This window comes from Ranitomeya variabilis, chromosome 2, assembly GCF_051348905.1.
Source record: "Ranitomeya variabilis isolate aRanVar5 chromosome 2, aRanVar5.hap1, whole genome shotgun sequence".
Classification (NCBI taxonomy): domain Eukaryota; kingdom Metazoa; phylum Chordata; class Amphibia; order Anura; family Dendrobatidae; genus Ranitomeya; species Ranitomeya variabilis.
In genome coordinates, this window is record NC_135233.1 from 494,280,857 (window position 1) to 494,301,201 (window position 20,345).

Sequence of the window (20,345 nt, forward strand, 5' to 3'; positions counted from 1 at the left end):
TAAAAAAAAAAAAGGGTGGTTAGGGCCTACTAACGGCTTCTGCCCCTCCCTGGTGTTGCCCTCAACTAAATAAAGCTGAGCTTCAACCTTCTGCTCCAAATTACCATTTTAAAAAATGCAATAGGCTTTTCCGGCCTACTAAAGGTGTCTGTCTGTGTGCCCCTGCCTGGTGTTGTCCTCAACTAAATAAAGCTGAGCTTCAACCTTCCGGCTCTCATTAAGTGGTTTTAAAAAAAAAAAAATGGTGGTTAGGGCCTACTAACGGCTTCTGCCCCTCCCTGGTGTTGCCCTCAACTAAATAAAGCTGAGCTTCAACCTTCTGCTCCAAATTACCATTTTAAAAAATGCAATAGGCTTTTCCGGCCTACTAAAGGTGTCTGTCTGTGTGCCCCTGCCTGGTGTTGTCCTCAACTAAATAAAGCTGAGCTTCAACCTTCTGCTCCAAATTACCATTTTAAAAAATGCAATAGGCTTTTCCGGCCTACTAAAGGTGTCTGTCTGTGTGCCCCTGCCTGGTGTTGTCCTCAACTAAATAAAGCTGAGCTTCAACCTTCCGGCTCTCATTAAGTGGTTTTAAAAAAAAAAAAGGGTGGTTAGGGCCTACTAACGGCTTCTGCCCCTCCCTGGTGTTGCCCTCAACTAAATAAAGCTGAGCTTCAACCTTCTGCTCCAAATTACCATTTTAAAAAATGCAATAGGCTTTTCCGGCCTACTAAAGGTGTCTGTCTGTGTGCCCCTGCCTGGTGTTGTCCTCAACTAAATAAAGCTGAGCTTCAACCTTCCGGCTCTCATTAAGTGGTTTTAAAAAAAAAAAAGGGTGGTTAGGGCCTACTAACGGCTTCTGCCCCTCCCTGGTGTTGCCCTAAACTAAATAAAGCTGAGCTTCAACCTTCTGCTCCAAATTACCATTTTAAAAAATGCAATAGGCTTTTCCGGCCTACTAAAGGTGTCTGTCTGTGTGCCCCTGCCTGGTGTTGTCCTCAACTAAATAAAGCTGAGCTTCAACCTTCCGGCTCTCATTAAGTGGTTTTAAAAAAAAAAAATGGTGGTTAGGGCCTACTAACGGCTTCTGCCCCTCCCTGGTGTTGCCCTCAACTAAATAAAGCTGAGCTTCAACCTTCTGCTCCAAATTACCATTTTAAAAAATGCAATAGGCTTTTCCGGCCTACTAAAGGTGTCTGTCTGTGTGCCCCTGCCTGGTGTTGTCCTCAACTAAATAAAGCTGAGCTTCAACCTTCTGCTCCAAATTACCATTTTAAAAAATGCAATAGGCTTTTCCGGCCTACTAAAGGTGTCTGTCTGTGTGCCCCTGCCTGGTGTTGTCCTCAACTAAATAAAAGCTGAGCTTCAACCTTCCGGCTCTCATTAAGTGGTTTTAAAAAAAAAAAAATGGTGGTTAGGGCCTACTAGCGGCTTCTGCCCCTCCCTGGTGTTGCCCTCAACTAAATAAAGCTGAGCTTCAACCTTCTGCTCCAAATTACCATTTTAAAAAATGCAATAGGCTTTTCCGGCCTACTAAAGGTGTCTGTCTGTGTGCCCCTGCCTGGTGTTGTCCTCAACTAAATAAAGCTGAGCTTCAACCTTCCGGCTCTCATTAAGTGGTTTTAAAAAAAAAAAATGGTGGTTAGGGCCTACTAACGGCTTCTGCCCCTCCCTGGTGTTGCCCTCAACTAAATAAAGCTGAGCTTCAACCTTCTGCTCCAAATTACCATTTTAAAAAATGCAATAGGCTTTTCCGGCCTACTAAAGGTGTCTGCCCCTCCCTGGTGTTGTCCTCAACTGAACAAAGCTGAGCTTCCACATTCTGGCTTTCGCCCTATACTATCAGATATTAAACTGCATTTGGCCTACTAGTGTGGTTAGGCCCTTGAAACAGTGTCTGCTGCTCTTGGGTTTGCTACTCCACTGAACAAAGCAATGCCGCCTGTTTAGTCCTGTTACCAATTTTGAACTGCATGTAGCCTACTTTATTCTTTGGCCCTATATCTGTTTCCTCCTCATCCTGCCCATTGCCCAGCCACTGCTAAATGAGTCTGCTGGTACATTGACCTAGACCACTACATTCCCCTTGTACTCTACACAGCCAGAATCTGACCCTGCTGAAAGTAAGGTTCCCCTTCCCGCATGTTATACCACCTTACACAGGGACAAAGAGGAAGGTGCAGATGAAAGTGCAGGTTCCTTCATCAGGTGGGGGGGCATACTCGTTGGCGACGTCACTGGCACAGGGCCCCTCAGAGTACGCAAAAGTGTCGCTGCTGGTGGGAGGCGCCCCCGCCATGCAAACACACCGCCGTACTTTGAGGGGCCCTGTGCCAGTGGCAATGCGAACGAGTGGGCCCCCCCTGCTTGCTCAGGATCACAGCACTTGCAACTTTTAAATACTTACCTTTCCCTGCAACACCGCCGTGACGTAGTCCGCATTTCCTGGGCCCACGAAAAACTTGAGCCAGCCCTACTCCCCCCACAACTTTCCCCCAATTCCCTATGCCCAACTATTATTATACAGTTAATTAAGATTGGCAAGCTTCAGAAACAAGAATGGATGTTTTTGGCATTAAAATGGGCACTGTAGGTGTTTTCCTGGCCTCCACTCACTGCCGACTATGCTTCCCCATTGACTTGCATTGGGTTTCGTGTTTCGGTCGATCCCCGACTTTTAGCGATAATCGGCCGACTGCACTCGACTCGACTCTGGACAAAATCGGGTTTCCCAAAACCCTACTCGATCTTAAAAAAATGAAAGTCGCTCAACCCTACCTGTCACTGTATTGTAATGGTGGCACAGGCATGCAGGGGACAATTTTATTTGGGTGTTTTATATTGTACTACTCAAGGAACACATGCACTGGATCCACTATTGTGTTCAATTGTTAGGCATTTAGGTAGAGCCTGGCGTGCAGCTTTGCACAGCTTACATTGTACTGTATAACTATATATAGGATATTACGCAATGGAGTGGTATTGCTGGTCATGCTCCCAGGCAGATATCCTGGAGGATGTGGCATTCAGTTTTACTGTGGAGAATCTTCTTTCTAATTCCCAGAACAGTAGCTGTACAGTCGTGGCCAAAAGTTTTGAGACTGAAACAAATTTTAGCTTTCACATAGTTTGCTACTTTAGTGTTTTTAGATCTTTTAGAGAAACTTTAGTTAAAAACGTATGGAATGTTAACAATCGTACTTCAGTAATAAATAGAAACATCTGACTAATGTGGCTACAGTCCTACTTTGACACAGTGCTTCCAGAGGAACAAGCAGTATTCAGAAAAGGAAGATGAACAAGAGATGTGATTGCTGACATTAAGTGGATAATGGAAAAGGCCAAAGGATACAACAAGAAGATCTATTTTTGATTCACTGACTACAGCAAAGCCTTCGACTGTGCTGATCACCAGAAACTTTGTAATACCATGAAAGATATGGTTCTGCAGAGCCATCTGATTCGCCTCATTAGGAACCTTTACATCGAGCAAGAAGCAACTGTCCGAGCCGAACACGGCGACCCAATGTATAGCGAGGCGTCAGACAAAGCTGCATCTTGTCACCATTTCTCTTCAATTTTTCTATTCAGAAGCTATTTTCAGGACAACTGGACTTGCCAAAAAAGAAGGAATCAAAATTGGTGGATGAAACATCAACAATCTAAAATATGCAGACGATACAACATTGATAGCAACCAACTGAGATGGAATGAAGGACTGATTATGAAGTGTCAAGATGGAAAGCTCGAACATGGGACTCCTATTCAATACAAAGAAAAAAAAGATATTGACTACTGCCAGGTACGACTGGGACACATTTGAGATGGACAGTGACAAACTGGAAGTTGTAAAGGACGTCAACCTACTCAGATCAATGATCACTCAAGATACAGCGATGACACCAGAAGTCAATAAGAGAATAGCTATGGGCAAATCAACAGTGAAGTCACTGGACAAATTCTTCAAATCCAGGAACATTTCACTGGCAATGAAGACATGCCTTGCACATAGTCTGGTCTTTTCTGTAGCAACATATGAATGTGAAACCTGGACGATAAAGAAACAAGACAGAAGAATCAACGCCTTCGACATGTGGTGCTGGAAAAGGAGGTTATCAATACCGTGGATGGCAAGAAGAACAAACAAATCAATTTTGGAATAAATTAAGCCAGACATGTCACTCAAAGTAAGGATCACCAATCTACGACTTGCCTACTTTGGAAACATCATACAAGGAGAGCAATCACTGGAGAAGACATCATGGTTGGAAGAACAAAAGGAACAAGGTGAATAGGAAGACCAGCAACCGGATGGCTTGATACAATCAAGACAACAGTGGAGAATACCCTGGTCGACTTATTTAGGCTTGCACAAGATCGATCTTCCTACAGATCATTCATCCATCAAGTCGCCATGGCTCCAGATCAAGCAAAAGGCCATTAAATATTAAAAGTATACTCTGGTCTGGTGAGATACTGGAACATGCTTCATAATTAGGGAAGAGCGAACAGCTTCGGATAATTCCTTATGCCAATACCTATAGCACTAACCGAATAGCTGCATCGGAAACTTGAATACCTGGAGCGCTCCGGCTGATCTGCTGTTCGGTGCCGCTGCTGCATGTGTCGCGGCTGTGTGACAGTCACAACACATGCATGGAGAGCCCAACAAACAGGATGTCCATGCATGTGTTGTGACTATCACACAGTCGCAACACATGCAGCTGCAGATCCATACAGCTGATTATCGGGAGCGATCCAGGTATCCGGTTTCCCGATGCAGCTATTCGGTAAGCACTATAGCTATTTGGATAAGGAGTTATCCAAAGCTATTCGCTCATCCCTATTTATAATAACTCTTGAGTGAGTTACACTCTATTCACCTTTTGTTTAAGCCATACATTTTAATGCCAGGTGTAGATGAATGATTATGAGAAATGTACATAAAATCATGCAAAGGATAGTTTACGATTAGAGTTCATCTAATTTATTTGACTAGAATTGAATTGTCCTCAAATTTTACAAAGATTGTGTGTTCTCCTCATGAATTCAGCAATATGGAGGCCACTTGTAGCTGTGACCACCATTTTGCTGAACCGTAGAGGGCCAACAATAGGTTAAAAAATGAAAATAATGATACTGACCGCTCACCTGTCCTGCTGCCCCAGAAGGTTACTGTCTGGTCCACCATACATCTTCATTTTTTCTTTGGCCTGCTTCACTTTGGGCTGGAGCTTCCTGTAATCAACATGCATCCCCAGAGGCGCTGACTGCGTCCCCAGGGGTGCTGCACATCAGAGGCCTGGTCCAGATGGAAGTCGCAGCCTAAGGTGAAGCAGGCTAAAGAGGATACACATGACTGATGAAGGTGAAAAGGCATTGAAGGTCTGGATAATTTCCTTCAAGGATAGGTGAGTGGTAATGGGAGTATTTTTTTTTTACATTCTATGTTTGTTATGCTCCGTGGTCTAGAAAGCACGTCAGTGATTATCTTCCTCAAGTCAATGGAGAGAGAAAAGAAAAGCCAAGATATTTTGTCAGAAAGTGGTAATTCTCAGGGGATGTGAAGCCATAGCAAGGGTAAGTGTAGACAACTGCATTAATCATCCGAGTGCGATCCAATAAAACATTGGATCATACTCGGACCAATTCTATTGCATGGGGCCCTGCAAATGTCCATTTTTTTCCTCAAACTGAGTCCGTCTAGGGAAAAAAAATTGCAGCATGCGTGATTTGAGTCACATATACAAATTGCACTGAGCCATACAAGTCCATCAAAAAAATTGGTCTGCATTCAGATGACAACTGAATGTGGGCTGATTTTCAAGGATTGACAGGATGGAGAAGAGGGAGAAGTTTTTTCCATCTTCTCTACATCCGAGAAAATCGGATCTTACTGTGATCACACTCTGGTTGAAATCTGATGAGAGCGTGATTAGCATAATAGGTCCAGTTGTCTCAGATGCCTAAGAGATGATGATTCCAGGTAACAGTTGTAATGATATTCCCTCACCTGAGTCTGTATGACAGGCTCCTGCTCTTTATTCTCTTCATTTGCATATTCCTCATTTTCATTAGGATCCTGCAAATCAACAATACGTTATGTTCATGTTAAGCTTTAGTCATTATATGTGGCTATTGCATGTGATTTTTTGGAAACAGGTGTAGTTTCCTTTTACCAAAACCACACCACTCTTGGCCATGGGCTGTGCCTGGTACTCTTGTATAATAATGGTGAAAAGGGATTAGCTGCAAAACCTTACACTGCTTATGGACAAGAATGGCGCTGGTTTTGCAGACCTATTTTTGCCTTCAAAAAACAACCTTTTTTACATTCTGTGGCTACGGGAATTTGAAGGTCAGTGAATCAGTAGATGTAAGATTAAAATTTCTCATTAAGGCCACGTGCACACATTGAGAAAGTGGTGCAGATTTTTCAGGACTGATTTTGGTAAATCTGCAGGTAAACCACACTGCGGATTTCCTGCAGAATTACCGCGGATTTATCGCAATTTTTTTGCAGATTCCACCTGCGGTTTTACACCTGCAGATTCCTATTATGGAGCAGGTGTAAACCACTGCAGAATCCGCACAATGAATTGACATGCTGAAAGAATGAAAGAAATACACACAGGTACACGTCTTGGCTATCAATGAGGTTGTTAATGATTGTCTAAGGAATGTTCTGCCACACTGAATGCATTTAGGAAATCGTCAAGTTCCGCTGCTGGCAGCTCCCATTGCAATTGCCGACTAATGACGTCCCAAATTGTTCGATAGTAGAGGAAACTGGAGATGCTTCAGAAGATGGTAGCACGTTCAGGCCAATCAGGTTGCTCACAGTAGCCCAAGCAACATGCCACCTGGCATTGCCAAATTGCAAAACAACTCCTGGGACCCTTTCACATTCTCTTGTTAAGGCTTCTTCATGACATTGCTCACATGGTCTCCAGATCAATCTCCTGCTATCACTGTGTCAAAGATAAACGCGAGACTCATTCCTGAAGAGGAAAGACCTCCATTTCGGTCTTGCTCTGCACCTTAGTAGCTTTTGAGAGAGGTAGCATGAAGTCAATGAATCTTCTGTAACTGGATGTCTGTCTTGTTGCCAGTGTCTCGAAAACTCCTTCTGATTGTTTGGATATGCACTATCATTGGTCAGCAATTGTAAAGGAAGCTGCCAGCAGGGAAACTTGATGATTCCCATGCCCAAATTATTTCAGTGTGGCAGAACAATATTAACTTTATCAGGGTCGGACTGGCCCACCGGGATACCGGTGAAATGCCCGGTGGGCCCCAGAGAGGAGAAGGAGGAAGAAGAAAAAAAAAATAGGGACACGGGCCCTTTAAATCGGAAGGTGGCAGAGGTGTGCGCAGGCGCAGGCACACAGTCCTGACCCGTCGCCATGACCCGGGCCGGCGGCACCACTCTGCGAACCCAGGTAATTGCTGGGGGCCCTGGGCGAGCGGGGGGTGGGACACGGAGTATGGGGTCTGTGACTTGTGGTCCCCCCATTGCCAGAATTGACATCGGGGCCCCCCCGCGTCAGCGCTGGTATCGGGGCCCCCCTTCTAATACTCCCCTCTCCTCGTTCCGGCAGCTGCAGTGTCTTCAGCGCCCTCTGACTCTGTGATGTCTCAGGGCGGAGGGTGCGATGACATCATCACAGCACGCTCAGCCTCTATAATAGTGTGTGGAGGAGTGGGGGGGCATAATACTGTGTGGAGGAGTGGGGTCCCATAATACTGTATGGAGGAGCAGGGGGGCATAATACTGTGTGGACTAGTGGGGGGCCCATAACACTGTATGGAGTATGGAGGAGCAGGGGACCCATAAGACTATATGGAGGAGCGGGGGGGCATAAAACTACGTTAAGGAGAGGCGTCCCATGATACTGTATGGAGGAGCAGGGGGGCATAATACTGTGTGGAGGAACGAGGGCCCATAACACTGTATGGAGTATGGAGGAGCAGGGGGCCCATAAGACTGTATGGAGGAGCACGGGGCCCACAATACTGTATTAAGGAACAGGGGCCCCACAATACTGTATGGAGGAGCAGGGGGCCCGTGATGTGCTGTATGGTGGAACAGGGGGCCAGTGATGTGCTGTATGGAGGAGCAGGGGGCCAAGGATACTGTATGAGGGAGCAGGGGCCCCACAATACTGTATGGAGAAGCAGGGAGCCCACAATACTGTATGGAGGTGCAGTGGGCCTGTGATCTGCTGTATGGCGGAGCAGGGGGCCTGTGATGTGCTGTATGGTGGAGCAGGGGGCCGTGATGTGCTGTATGGAGGAGCATTGCATGGGGCACGTGATGTGCTGTATGGAGGAGCATTATATGGGGCCCATAATACTGTATGGAGACTATGTGGTTGGCCATAATACTGTATGGAGCACTATGTGGTTGGCCTAATACTGTATGGAGCACTATGTGGTTGGCCATAATACTGTATGGAGGACTATGAGTTGCCCATAATACTGTATGGAGGAGCATTATATGGGACCCATAATACTGTATGGAGGAATATGTGGTGCCCATAATACTGTATGGAGGACTATGTGGTTGGCCATAATACTGTATGGAGGACTATGTGGTTGCCCATAATATTATATGGCGGACTACAGTACAGACCAAAAGTTTGGACACACCTTCTCATTTAAAGATTTTTCTGTATTTTCATGACTATGAAAATTGTAAAATTCACACTGAAGGCATCAAAACTATGAATTAAAACATGTGGAATTAAATACTTAACAAAAAAGTGTGAAACAACTTGAATATGTCTTATATTCTAGGTTCTTCAAAGTAGCCACCTTTTGCTTTGATGACTGCTTTGCACACTCTTGGCATTCTCTTGATGAGCTTCAAGAGGTAGTCACCGGAAATGGTCTTCCAACAATCTTGAAGGAGTTCCCAGAGATGCTTAGCACTTGTTGGCCCTTTTGCCTTCACTCTGCGGTCCAGCTCACCCCAAACCATCTCGATTGGGTTCAGGTCTGGTGACTGTGGAGGCCAGGACATCTGGCGTAGCACCCCATCACTCTCCTTCTTGGTCAAATAGCCCTTACATAGCCTGGAGGTGTGTTTGGGGTCATTGTCCTGTTGAAAAATAAATGATGGTCCAACTAAACGCAAACCGGATTGAATAGCATGACGCTGCAAGATGCTGTGGTAGCCATGCTTGGTTCAGTGTGCCTTCAATTTTGAATACATCCCCAACAGTGTCACCAGCAAAGCACCCCCACACCATCACACCTCCTCCTCCTCCATGCTTCACGGTGGGAACCAGGCATGTAGAGTCCATCCGTTCACCTTTTTTGCTTCGCACAAAGACACGGTGGTTGGAACCAAAGATCTCAAATTTGGACTCATCAGACCAAAGCACAGATTTCCACTGGTCTAAAGTCCATTCCTTGTGTTCTTTAGCCCAAACAAGTCTCTTCTGCTTGTTGCCTGTCCTTAGCAGTGGTTTCCTAGCAGCTATTTTACCATGAAGGCCTGCTGCACAAAGTCTACTCTTAACAGTTGTTGTAGAGATGTGTCTGCTGCTAGAACTCTGTGTGGCATTGACCTGGTCTCTAATCTGAGCTGCTGCTAACCTGCAATTTCTGAGGCTGGTGACTCAGATAAACTTATCCTCAGAAGCAGAGGTGACTCTTGGTCTTCCTTTCCTGGGGCGGTCCTCATGTGAGCCAGTTTTTTTGTAGCGCTTGATGGTTTTTGCAACTGCACTTGTGGACACTTTTAATGTTTTCCCAATTTTATGGACTGACTGACCTTCATTTCTTAAAGTAATGATGGCCACTCGTTATTCTTTACTTAGAATTTGTATTATGGCAAGAAAAAAGCAGCTAACAGTCTATTCAGTAGGACTATTAGCTGTATATCCACCAGACTTCTGCTCAACACAACTGATGGTCCCAACCCCATTTATGAGGCAAGAAATCCCACTTATTAAACCTGACAGGGCACACCTGTGAAGTGAAAACCATTTCCGGTGACTACCTCTTGAAGTTCATCAAGAGAATGCCAAGAATGTGTAAAGCAGTCATCAAAGCAAAAGGTGGCTACTTTGAAGAACCTAGAATATAACATATATTTTCAGTTGTTTCACACTTTTTTGTTAAGTATATAATTCCACATGTGTTAATTCTTAGTTTTGATGCCTTCAGTGTGAATGTACAATTTTCATACTCATGAGAATACAGAAAAATCTTTAAATGAGAAGGTGTGTCCAAACTTTTGGTCTCTACTGTATGTGGTTGGCCATGATACTGTATGGAGCACTATGTGGTTGCCCATAATACTGTATGGAGGACTATGAGGTGCCCATAATACTGTATGGAGGACTATGTCGTGCCCATATATTGTACTATACCTGTATTTTTTATCTGTGCATCAGAAATGTTGGCATGTGTTAAAGGGGCCCACTGATACTCTTTCGCCCGAGGCCCACGAAAACCTGGAGATGATCCTGGCTACAGCGCACATCAAGTTGAATGCCAGCTGTGACAGAGTGCTCTGCTCTGTGACGAGTCATGTGTTGAAGTCACATAGCAGTTTTGTTAAATGACTCCTGCAGCCTTTGATAGGCCGGCGGCCTTTCAATGTTACTGCTATGTGACGTCAGAGCGCGGCCTGTCACAGAGCAGAGCACCCTGTCACAGCTGAAGTCGGCAGCCATTTTAACAACCACGCTTAATATGAAGCGACAAGAGCATGCCGGGGGGCGCAAGAAGGTGAGAAGAATCCCCCCTCTGTGATTGGGCAAGGTAGTGGCCATAGGAGCGGACATAAGGGCCCAGGGAGGGTACATTAAATAAAGGGATAAGGCCCAGGATGAGGACATTATTATTGGAAGGGGCCCAGGACAGGGACCTTATTAAAGTGGACAATGGGGTCCAGGATGGAGATATTAAATAAAGGGGCCAAGGATCTGGCAGCTTATTAAATAAAGGGGTGACAAAATTACTGTATTGAGGTCAGGATGAGGAACATACATTATTGGTTTATGGTGGCAAGTGGGGACATAATTACTGTACGGGCCAATCAGGGGACATTATTACTGCTGTAATTTACTTTTGAGCTTACTGTCTTCCATGGGGAGAACAATAGGAGGTCCTGCTACAGTGTAGGGTGGCACTATGTCTTTTTTTTCTTCATCTGACATAGTATAGAAGTCGAGGAAAATAGTGGGGAATGTGCTCTGGAAGCGATCAGCTTTAGCTAATTGTGTTATTTTCTGCAGAGATGAGTGCTTGCTGGTAGAAGTGATGGCGGTCTGCACTGGATGAAGATAAAAGACTTCAACTACAAATGTCACCGGTGAGTCAGTGTGTTGTTTGTACACTTACACTATATACTGTATACTGTGTACAGAGCTCCTTTGCATAATGTCACCATTGATCAATGTATTATGTGTACACTGACACTATATACAGAGTTCTTGTGTATAATGTCACTGGTGATTCCTGTATTACCTGTACATTGATGCTATATACAGAGCTCCTGTGTATAATGTCACTGGTTATCACTGTATTACCTGTGCACTATACACTATATACAGAGGTACTGTGTATAGTGTCACTGGTCGTAATAACAGTGTTCTTAGTATTGTGGTTTGTATTCATAGTCAATATTGTAGTATTCGGTCACTATGTGTTGGTAATTTGTGGTCTGGCCACGGCGTGGCAGTATTTCTCCTTGTATGTGGTATTATATGGTCCCTATATGCTGGTAATATTTATATTTATTTATTTTTATTAATTTATATAGCGCCATTAATTCCACAGCGTTTTACAGACATTATTGGCACAGTCTCCAATGGGGCTGACAATCTAGATTCCCTATCAGTATGTCTGTCTAAATGTGGGAGGAAACCAGAGTACCTGGAGGAAACCCATGCAAACACGGGGAAACATAAAAACCACTTGCAGATGTTGTCCTTGGTGAGATTTGAACTCAAGACCCCAGCGCTGCAAGGTTGCAGTGCTAACTACTGAACCATGCAGCCCTAATATGTCATATTATTCAGTCACTATGTGGTGGTAATATGATCTGGTCATGGTGTGGCGCTATTTGTCCCTTGTATGTAGTACTATTCGGTCACTATGTGGTCTGGTCATGGTGTGGTGGTATTTCTTCCCCGCATGGGGTATTATTGGTCTTGGTATAGTGGATTGTGTTGTGTATGGTGGTCATTTGTTCTCTCTGATATTAATTAGGAGAAGATTCTTTATTTCCATTAGAGCTTTAATGCTTTGTGTGGCGGAGATGCACTTACAGGGGTGTCCTGTGAAAAAAGTAATCACCTCTCCACAGGATTAGTGGTAACATATTGATTGGTGGGGTCTGACTGCTTGGACTCATTCAGCAAAATGTGGAACTTTTTATCCCCATTAGACTGGAGTGGCATGTCCGACTTGACCACTGATTTATTAATTTCCTTAGTGGCTGCTCTTGTTTTTTTTATGGAAGCCCCAAAGAGAATGAATGGAGCCTCGGTCAGACATCCACACCTGCTGCTCCATTTTAAAATGGGGATAAGTGTCCTATCAATGCTAAAACTTCCTCATTCTTCTGATCGGTGCAGTTCCTAATGGTCGGACCTAAGTGATTATCTATCCTGTGGAGCCCATGGATCGGTGACAAGACAACTTGTTTTAACGAAAGAACCACATTAATGTAAACTACCATAATTATACATCCCAGTTATTGGGATGCACAGGAGATGTGCAGGAGCCGCCTGTGTTTTACAGTCGATGCTCCACTTTAATGGGGATAACGACTGATATATTTGCATATAGCTGTAGGGTGGGCCCCTAGAGTCCATTCCCCTGGTGGGCCCCAGACACCTCAGTCTGACCCTGAACTTCATTGATAGCAGCCAAAGTGTGTATTTGTGGTGGTGCTAAATAAATTTAGATATTTTGAAAGTTTTGTTTCCACATTTTCATCATTTGCACATCATTAACCTGTCTATCCATCCTGCGATTTCCAAATTCCACATCTTTTCCATCTTGGAGTTACAATTGCAATCCTGAGAAGCTCATAAATATATATACAGTATATACCTTTTAGATAGAAAACATAAGAAAATATATTTTAAGCTAAGGGGAGGCAAAGCTAGTTTACATGAGCTCTTACCACTGTTTGAATCAGATTAACTATTCCTGTTGGTCGTCTTTTCTCCCTAAGTTTCCTTTTTTCAATTTGGGTACGATGCTTCTTCTGTGTACTCCCTGTTTTCTCCTTGGTTTTTGAAGTGACTGGATCATGAGCTTCAACATCTAAAGCACCTGGAGACTGGACTTTTCTGGAAGCTACAGCCGTATCAGATGCTTTTCCTATATGTGAGGACCAGGTTTGTGTTTGGAGCTCCACTTCTTGTTGAACCTGGATATCTACAGACCTGCTCCCAGCAAGGCTAGAAGATGAGCGTAGCCTCATTCTCTCTCTCCGTGCTTTCCATTCTTCCATAAATGGGACTTGCTCTGTGCTATTACCCTTCTTATCTTTGGACATCTTTAGTTTCTGAAAAAATATTGTTATACAGAATAAATCTCAGAATCTTAAAACAATATCAGCTTTCAGAATCTAAACACTTTATAAAAGGGATCTTTCCAATATATAATTATATTGCATATCATTACTATATGCCACTGGGACCCCAATGATCTTGAAAATAAAGGGTCATAAGCCATTTCAGCTTTTTGGATCATTAGCGGCACTGCAAGTCGATTCCCATCACTGAACAATTATTAGCAGGTTCTGATGATACTAGATTGTAAAATCAAAGCTTCTATAATCCATAATGATTAGGTAATTATTGCTATATCGCTGCCCACTGTAGAGGAAATGTAATATTACATACAGGTTGTTAAAATGAATGTTTTACCATTTAATGCACACTGTAGATAAAGAAGAGTAAAAAGCTTTCTGGTATTTTTTCTGGATATGTTAGGCTTCTTTCACATTTCCGTCGGTACTCGGCCGTCGCCAAGCGTCGGGGCAACGTACCGAAAGAAGTTTGTGAATTTGTGAGTGACGTGAGCAGCGGACGCAGTGTTTCAACGCATCCGCTGCCCATTGTAAAGTCCCAGGTAGGAGTGGCGGAGTTCCGGACGGGCATGCGCAGTAAAAAATGCAGGACACAACATACGAAAAAACGTTCCCGTGAACGTTTTTTCAATACGACGGCCCGCCAAATACCGACGCATCCAGTGCACGACGTATGGAACGTGTGTCCATACGTCGCGATGCGTCGGTAATACAAGTCTATGTGAAAAAAACGCATCCTGCGGGCAACTTTGCAGGATGCGTTTTTTTCCACAGAACGACGCATTGTGACGGTCTGCAAAAGACGGAAATGTGAAAGTAGCCTTAGGCATCCGCTGCAAACGTCACTCACAAATTCACAAACTTCCGTCGGTACGTTGCGCAGACGCTTGGCAACGGCCGAGTACCGACGGAAATGTGAAAGAAGCCTTAAAAAGATTTAATCTGAAAGCCAGCATTTAGAAATACTTCATTGTGTTTATTTCCTACTTTATAATAGAAAGCTCCCAAAACCAGGATAAAATGTATGTTCTATGAAAAAAATGAATATAAAACAATTGCACTTAAAACACTCTCAGGTTGGCGCTGTTACACTAATAAAAATGATACCTGGGGTGTGAAATCCGTCTTGTGGTTCTTGTGTAATCCGAAGTTTTCAGTTAATGATATGCCCGTGCTCTGGGGCGGGACTGTAGGCAGAGTCTTATCTTCCTGTTCTAAGCCAGAGAAACCAAGGAGAGACCTACCCACAGGCCACCCCGAAGCGCCAATAGTCTGTCTCTATGATGAGGAACATGTTTGCTCCAGATGAAATTCTTCAAACCGAGCCCGAAAGTTTTTTTCCTTTTCATTTCCACTCATTTTCCAGTTTGATTTTACCCAATGAGATATTTCAAACTGGTATGTGTCTAGGCAAGCAGTTTGACATTGGTGGTCAAAAGCTAACATGAGAGTTACATATGCATGCTGCCATACACAGGGCTCTCAGAATTTCAGTATGACCCAGCAGTACTGAGCAGTGTAGATGGGAATAAATCTATGAAGTGATGTAAAAACTTAGAAAGTTACCCTTTGAGCTTTGCACTGTTCCTCAAATGTAGCTTTCGACCACATATAAGGCATTGGTGTACTCAGGAGAATTTATTTAACATACTTTGTGATCCATTTTCTCCTACAATTGACTTCCTGCTGCGGCTGGCGGTCACGTGTGCCGATACTTAAGAGAAATAAATATTTAAATATTCTGAATATTCATTTCTCTTAAGTATCGGCATACGTGACCGCTGGCCCCAGCCGGAAGGCTCTGGCTGACAATGCGCACTGCTGAAGAGGAATGGATACTCACCGCTCTCTGCGATGAACGGTCCCAGTGAGTATTCTGGCTTGTGAGCAGCGCATGACGTCTCTGCCATGCGCTGCTTACAAGCATTAAGTAGCTGCTGACCCTGGAGCAGGACACTGCGAGGGAGTGCTGTGTAGGTGAGTATAATGGTTTTTTTTTTAATCTTTCCTGATGGAGCCATGCATACCAGGAACAGGTTGGGGCCAATTATAAAAGAAAAAGGATGGGACCAATCATACCAGTAACAGGATGGGGCCATTTATACCAGAATAAGGATGGGACCAATCAAACCAGGACCGGGATGGGGACAATTATACCAGAATAAGGATGGAACCAATTGAACCAGGACCGTGATAGGGCCAATCATACCAGGACCGGGATGGGGTCATGCATTCCAGGACCAGGGTGGTGCCAATCATACCAGGATAAGGATGGGGCCATGCACACCAGGATAGGGATGAGGAGGCCATGCATACCAGGATAGGGATGAGGGGGCCATGCATACCAGGATAGGGATGAGGGGTCCATGCATACCAGGATAGGGATGAGGGGGTCATGTGTATCAGAATGGGGATGAGGGGACCATATATACCAGGATATGGGATATGACAGTACAGAATTGCTTTCAATTTTTTTCCTTTTTTCCTCCTTTAAAACCTAGGTGCGTCTTATGGTCCGGTGCCTCTCATAGTCCAAAAAATGCAGTAATTTTCCATTGATTTAGCCAAATGTTATACAATTCTGTGAATCACTTGAGGGTGTGCTCGGTTGTATTTGTTTGCTTTGCGCTCCGTGCCTTAAGGTACCTTCACACTAAACGACTTTGCAACGATAACGATAGCGATCCGTGACGTTGCAGCGTCCTGGATAGCGATATCGTTGTGTTTGACACGCAGCAGCGATCTGGATCCTGCTGTGATATCGCTGGTCGTTGCTGAAAGTCCAGAACTTTATTTGGTCGTCAGATCGGCGTGTATCGTCGTGTTTGACAGCAAAAGCAACGATGCCAGCAATGTTTTACAATGGTAACCAGGGTAAATATCGGGTTACTAAGCGCAGGGCCGCGCTTAGTAACCCGATGTTTACCCTGGTTACCATTGTAAATGTAAAAAAAAAAACAGTACATACTCACCTTCTGATGTCCGTCAGGTCCCTGGCCGTCTGCTTCCCGCACTGACTGTAAGCGCCGGCCGGCCGTAAAGCACAGCACAGCGATGACGTCACCGCTGTGCTCTGCTTTTACTTTACGGCCGGCGCTTACAGTCAGTGCGGGAAGCAGACGGCCAGGGACCTGACGGACATCAGAAGGTGAGTATGTACTGTTTTTTTTTTACATTTACAATGGTAACCAGGGTAAACATCGGGTTACTAAGCGCGGCCCTGCGCTTAGTAACCCGATGTTTACCCTGGTTGCCCGGGGACTTCGGCATCGTTGGTCGCTGGAGAGCTGTCTGTGTGACAGCTCTCCAGCGACCACACAGCGACGCTGCAGCGATCGGCATCGTTGTCGATATCGCTGCAGCGTCGCTTAATGTGACGGTACCTTTACTCTTCTTGTTTGTTCTGCTGGTTTTCTGACCTTTGGCTCCCTTTCTGATTATCCCTCCGCCTCACTCTTGGTTACCTCACTATCTCCTGGTTTGATCTTGGAACGCTTAACTACTCTCCAGTGTAGATCGTCTCCTCTGCACTCCGGTGTCTGGTGCTGCCTTCGACCACCTCCTTCACCTGTCACGTGGTTCAGGTCCTGTTTGCTACCTGGTGAGTTCCCCGCCGCTCTGCTCTCAGCTCCCTTGCTGTGGCGCGCAGCTCTCCCCACAGCAGTTATACCCAAGAGTTGTGACACCACAATGACAATAGGTATGGTTGTTTGTATTCGTCTGGCAAAAAACAACATCCAGCTCACTAAGCTAAGAAATGACCGCCATAAAGTTTCCAAATATTACTGCTATGTGCTGTATAAATCTAACTCTTCAAAACCCAAATTAAACCAATTTAAAGTGTATAAATAACACCATGCTGTGTCCAAATAATAATAAAAAGAGTTATATATCACCAGCCCTGCATTCTACAAGATGACAACTTCCAATGATGTCATGGCATTTCACCATCTGCAGTGACCCACTCTTGCATGGAGGACATAAGAGGATTCGGTGACTGTGGTTGTCAAAGGATGACTTTAGGTAAATACAACCCCTGGCAAAAATTATGGAATCACTGGCCTTGGAGGATGTTCGTTCAGCTGATTCATTTTGTAGAAAAAAAGCAGATCACAGACATGGCACAAAACTAAAGTCATTTCAAATGGCAACTTTCTGGCTTTAAGAAACACTAAAAGAAATCAAGAACAAAAAATGTGGTAGTCAGTAATGGTTACTTTTTTTTAACCAAGCATAGGGGAAAAATTATGGAATCATGAAAAGCAAACAAATAAAAAAAAAACACTCCAAATTCCAAATTATGGAATCATGAAAAGCAAACAAATAAAAAAAAACACTCCAAAACATGACTAGTATTTTGTTGCACCACCTCTGGCCTTTATAACAGCTTGCAGTCTCTGAGGCATGGACTTAATGAGTGTCAAACAGGACTTTTCATTAATCTGGCTCCAACTTTCTCTGACTGCTGTTGCCAGATCAGCTTTGCAGGTTGGAGCCTTGTCATGGACCATTTTCTTCAACTTCCACCAAAGATTTTCAATTGGATTGTGAACCGGACTATTTGCCGGCCATGACATTGACCTTATGTCTTTTTTCAAGGAATGTTTGCACAGTTTTTGCTCTATGGCAGAATGCATTATCATCTTGAAAAATTATTTCATCATCCCCAAAAATCCTTTCAATTGATGGGATAAGAAAAGTGTCCAAAATATTAACATAAACTTGTGCATTTATTGAAGATGTAATGACAGCCATCTCCCCAGTGCCTTTACCTGACATGCAGCCCCATATCATCAATGACTGTGGAAATTTGCATGTTCTCTTCAGGCAGTCATCTTTATAAATCTCATTGGAACGGCACCAAACAAAAGTTCCAGCATCATCACCTTGCCCAATGCAGATTCGCGATTCATCACTGAATATGACTTTCATCCAGTCATCCACAGTCCACGATTGCTTTTCCTTAGCCAATTGTAACCTTGTTTTTTTCTGTTTAGGTGTTAATGACGGCTTTCGTTTAGCTTTTCTGTATGTAAATCCTATTTCCTTTAGGCGTTTTCTTACAGTTCGGTCACAAACGCTGATTCCTGTTTCCACCCAATCGTTCCTCATTTGTTTTGTTGTGCATTTCCTATTTTGGAGACATATTGCTTTAAGTTTCCGGTCTTGACGCTTTGATGTCTTCCTTGGTCTACCAGTATGTTTGCCTTTAACAACCTTCCCATGTTGTTTGTATTTGGTCCAGATTTTAGACACAGCTGACTGTGAACAACCAACATCTTTTGCAACATTGTTTGATGATTTACCCCCTTTTAAGAGTTTGATAATCCTCTCCTTTGTTTCAATTGACATCTCTCATGTTGGAGCCATGATTCATGTCAGTCCACTTGGTGCAACAGCTCTCCAAGGTGTGATCACTCCTTTTTAGATGCAGACTAACGAGCAGATCTAATTTGATGAAGGTGTTATTTTTGGGTATGAAAATTTACAGGGTGATTCCATAATTTTTTCCTCAGAATTGAGTGATTCCATAATTTTCCCCCTATGCTTAGTTAAAAAAAGTAACCATTACTGACTACTACATTTTTTGTTCTTGATTTCTTTTAGTGTTTCTTAAAGCCAAAAGTTGTCATTTGAAATGACGTTAGTTTTGTGCCATGTCTGTGATCTGCTTTTTTTCTACAAAATTAAACAACTGAATGAACATCCTCCAAGGCTGGTGATTCCATAATTTTTGCCAGGGGTTGTAGAAGCATTACCACTTTCCTGGGGGCATTATACTGCACAGTCCCTACATTTTAGGGTACAAATATAGTAAAGACAATATGTTTTAAGTATTATGGTCACTGTACCACACAGCATTGTACAGTAATGGGACAAATAAAGCAGCAATTCACAAAATTGAGGGTAGCAGCAAGATACAGTATGGAGTTTGAGTGGTCAGAGAATAGGTGGGGATGGGCCTGGAAATCTGAGAAGTAAAGTATATCTGTGTTGTAAACTCTGCAGACAAGCTGAGGTTGGAAAAAAGTCGCCATAGCGGTTTGACAAGATGCAAAAATGAGAAAAGATAACAATTTAAATAATAAAATGTCCACTCTAAGTCAGTATATATTACTAAAATCAGTGTCTGCTACTATACAGTCACTTTATTGTATTGGTCTTTTTATAGTATTTTTTAAGAAGCAACAGTTTAATGGTATAATTCAGTCACTATGTAGTGGTAGGTGTTTAGCAGGGGTTGGCTGCAGTGTGCCCCCCGCCAACTGTCCATAATGCTTAAATACAGACAGTGATAAATACACTGGTGGCCTCTTTTTCCACCAATCAGCCTGCGAGACAGCTGAGGTGATTATGTCATTTCATTGCGTCAGCTGTGCACTGTAGACAGGGGCAGGGGCAGAGGCAGAGCGCCGGGGGAACGGGAGAGAGTATGTGGTGTTTTTTTTCATGCTTATGGGAATTTTGTACATATATGGATGTAGCTACAGTATGTAGGGGCTCACACTGTATTTAAAAGTCTACGTAGGGCTGATACTCTATTTAGGAGACTATGTGGAGCTTATGCTGTATATAGGAGGCTATGTGGGAACTCATGCTGTATGTAGGAGACTGTAGGGCTCATGCTGTATATAAGAGGCTATGTGGGAACTCATGCTGTATGTAGGAGACTGTAGGGCTCATGCTGTATATAAGAGGCTATGTGGGAACTCATGCTGTATGTAGGAGACTGTGGGGCTCATGCTGTATATAGGGGCTGTGTGGGGGTGCTTACTGTATATAGGAGGCTGTGTGCGGG

At 43.8% G+C, this 20,345-nt stretch overlaps 1 protein-coding gene across 1 annotated transcript in view; it reads right to left on the reverse strand.

Annotated features, from left to right (window-relative positions):
• The window catches only part of LOC143806932 (PRKC apoptosis WT1 regulator protein-like), an 85,093-nt gene that overhangs the window by 35,214 nt on the left and 29,534 nt on the right, over nt 1-20,345 (reverse strand). Inside the window, exons 2-3 of the mRNA XM_077287996.1 lie at nt 13,133-13,519; nt 5,996-6,064 (exon numbers count right to left, since the gene is read on the reverse strand). Of these exons, the coding sequence (XP_077144111.1) occupies nt 5,996-6,064; nt 13,133-13,510 (447 nt within the window). The 5' untranslated portion in view covers nt 13,511-13,519. The remainder of the gene's footprint in view (nt 1-5,995; nt 6,065-13,132; nt 13,520-20,345) is intronic.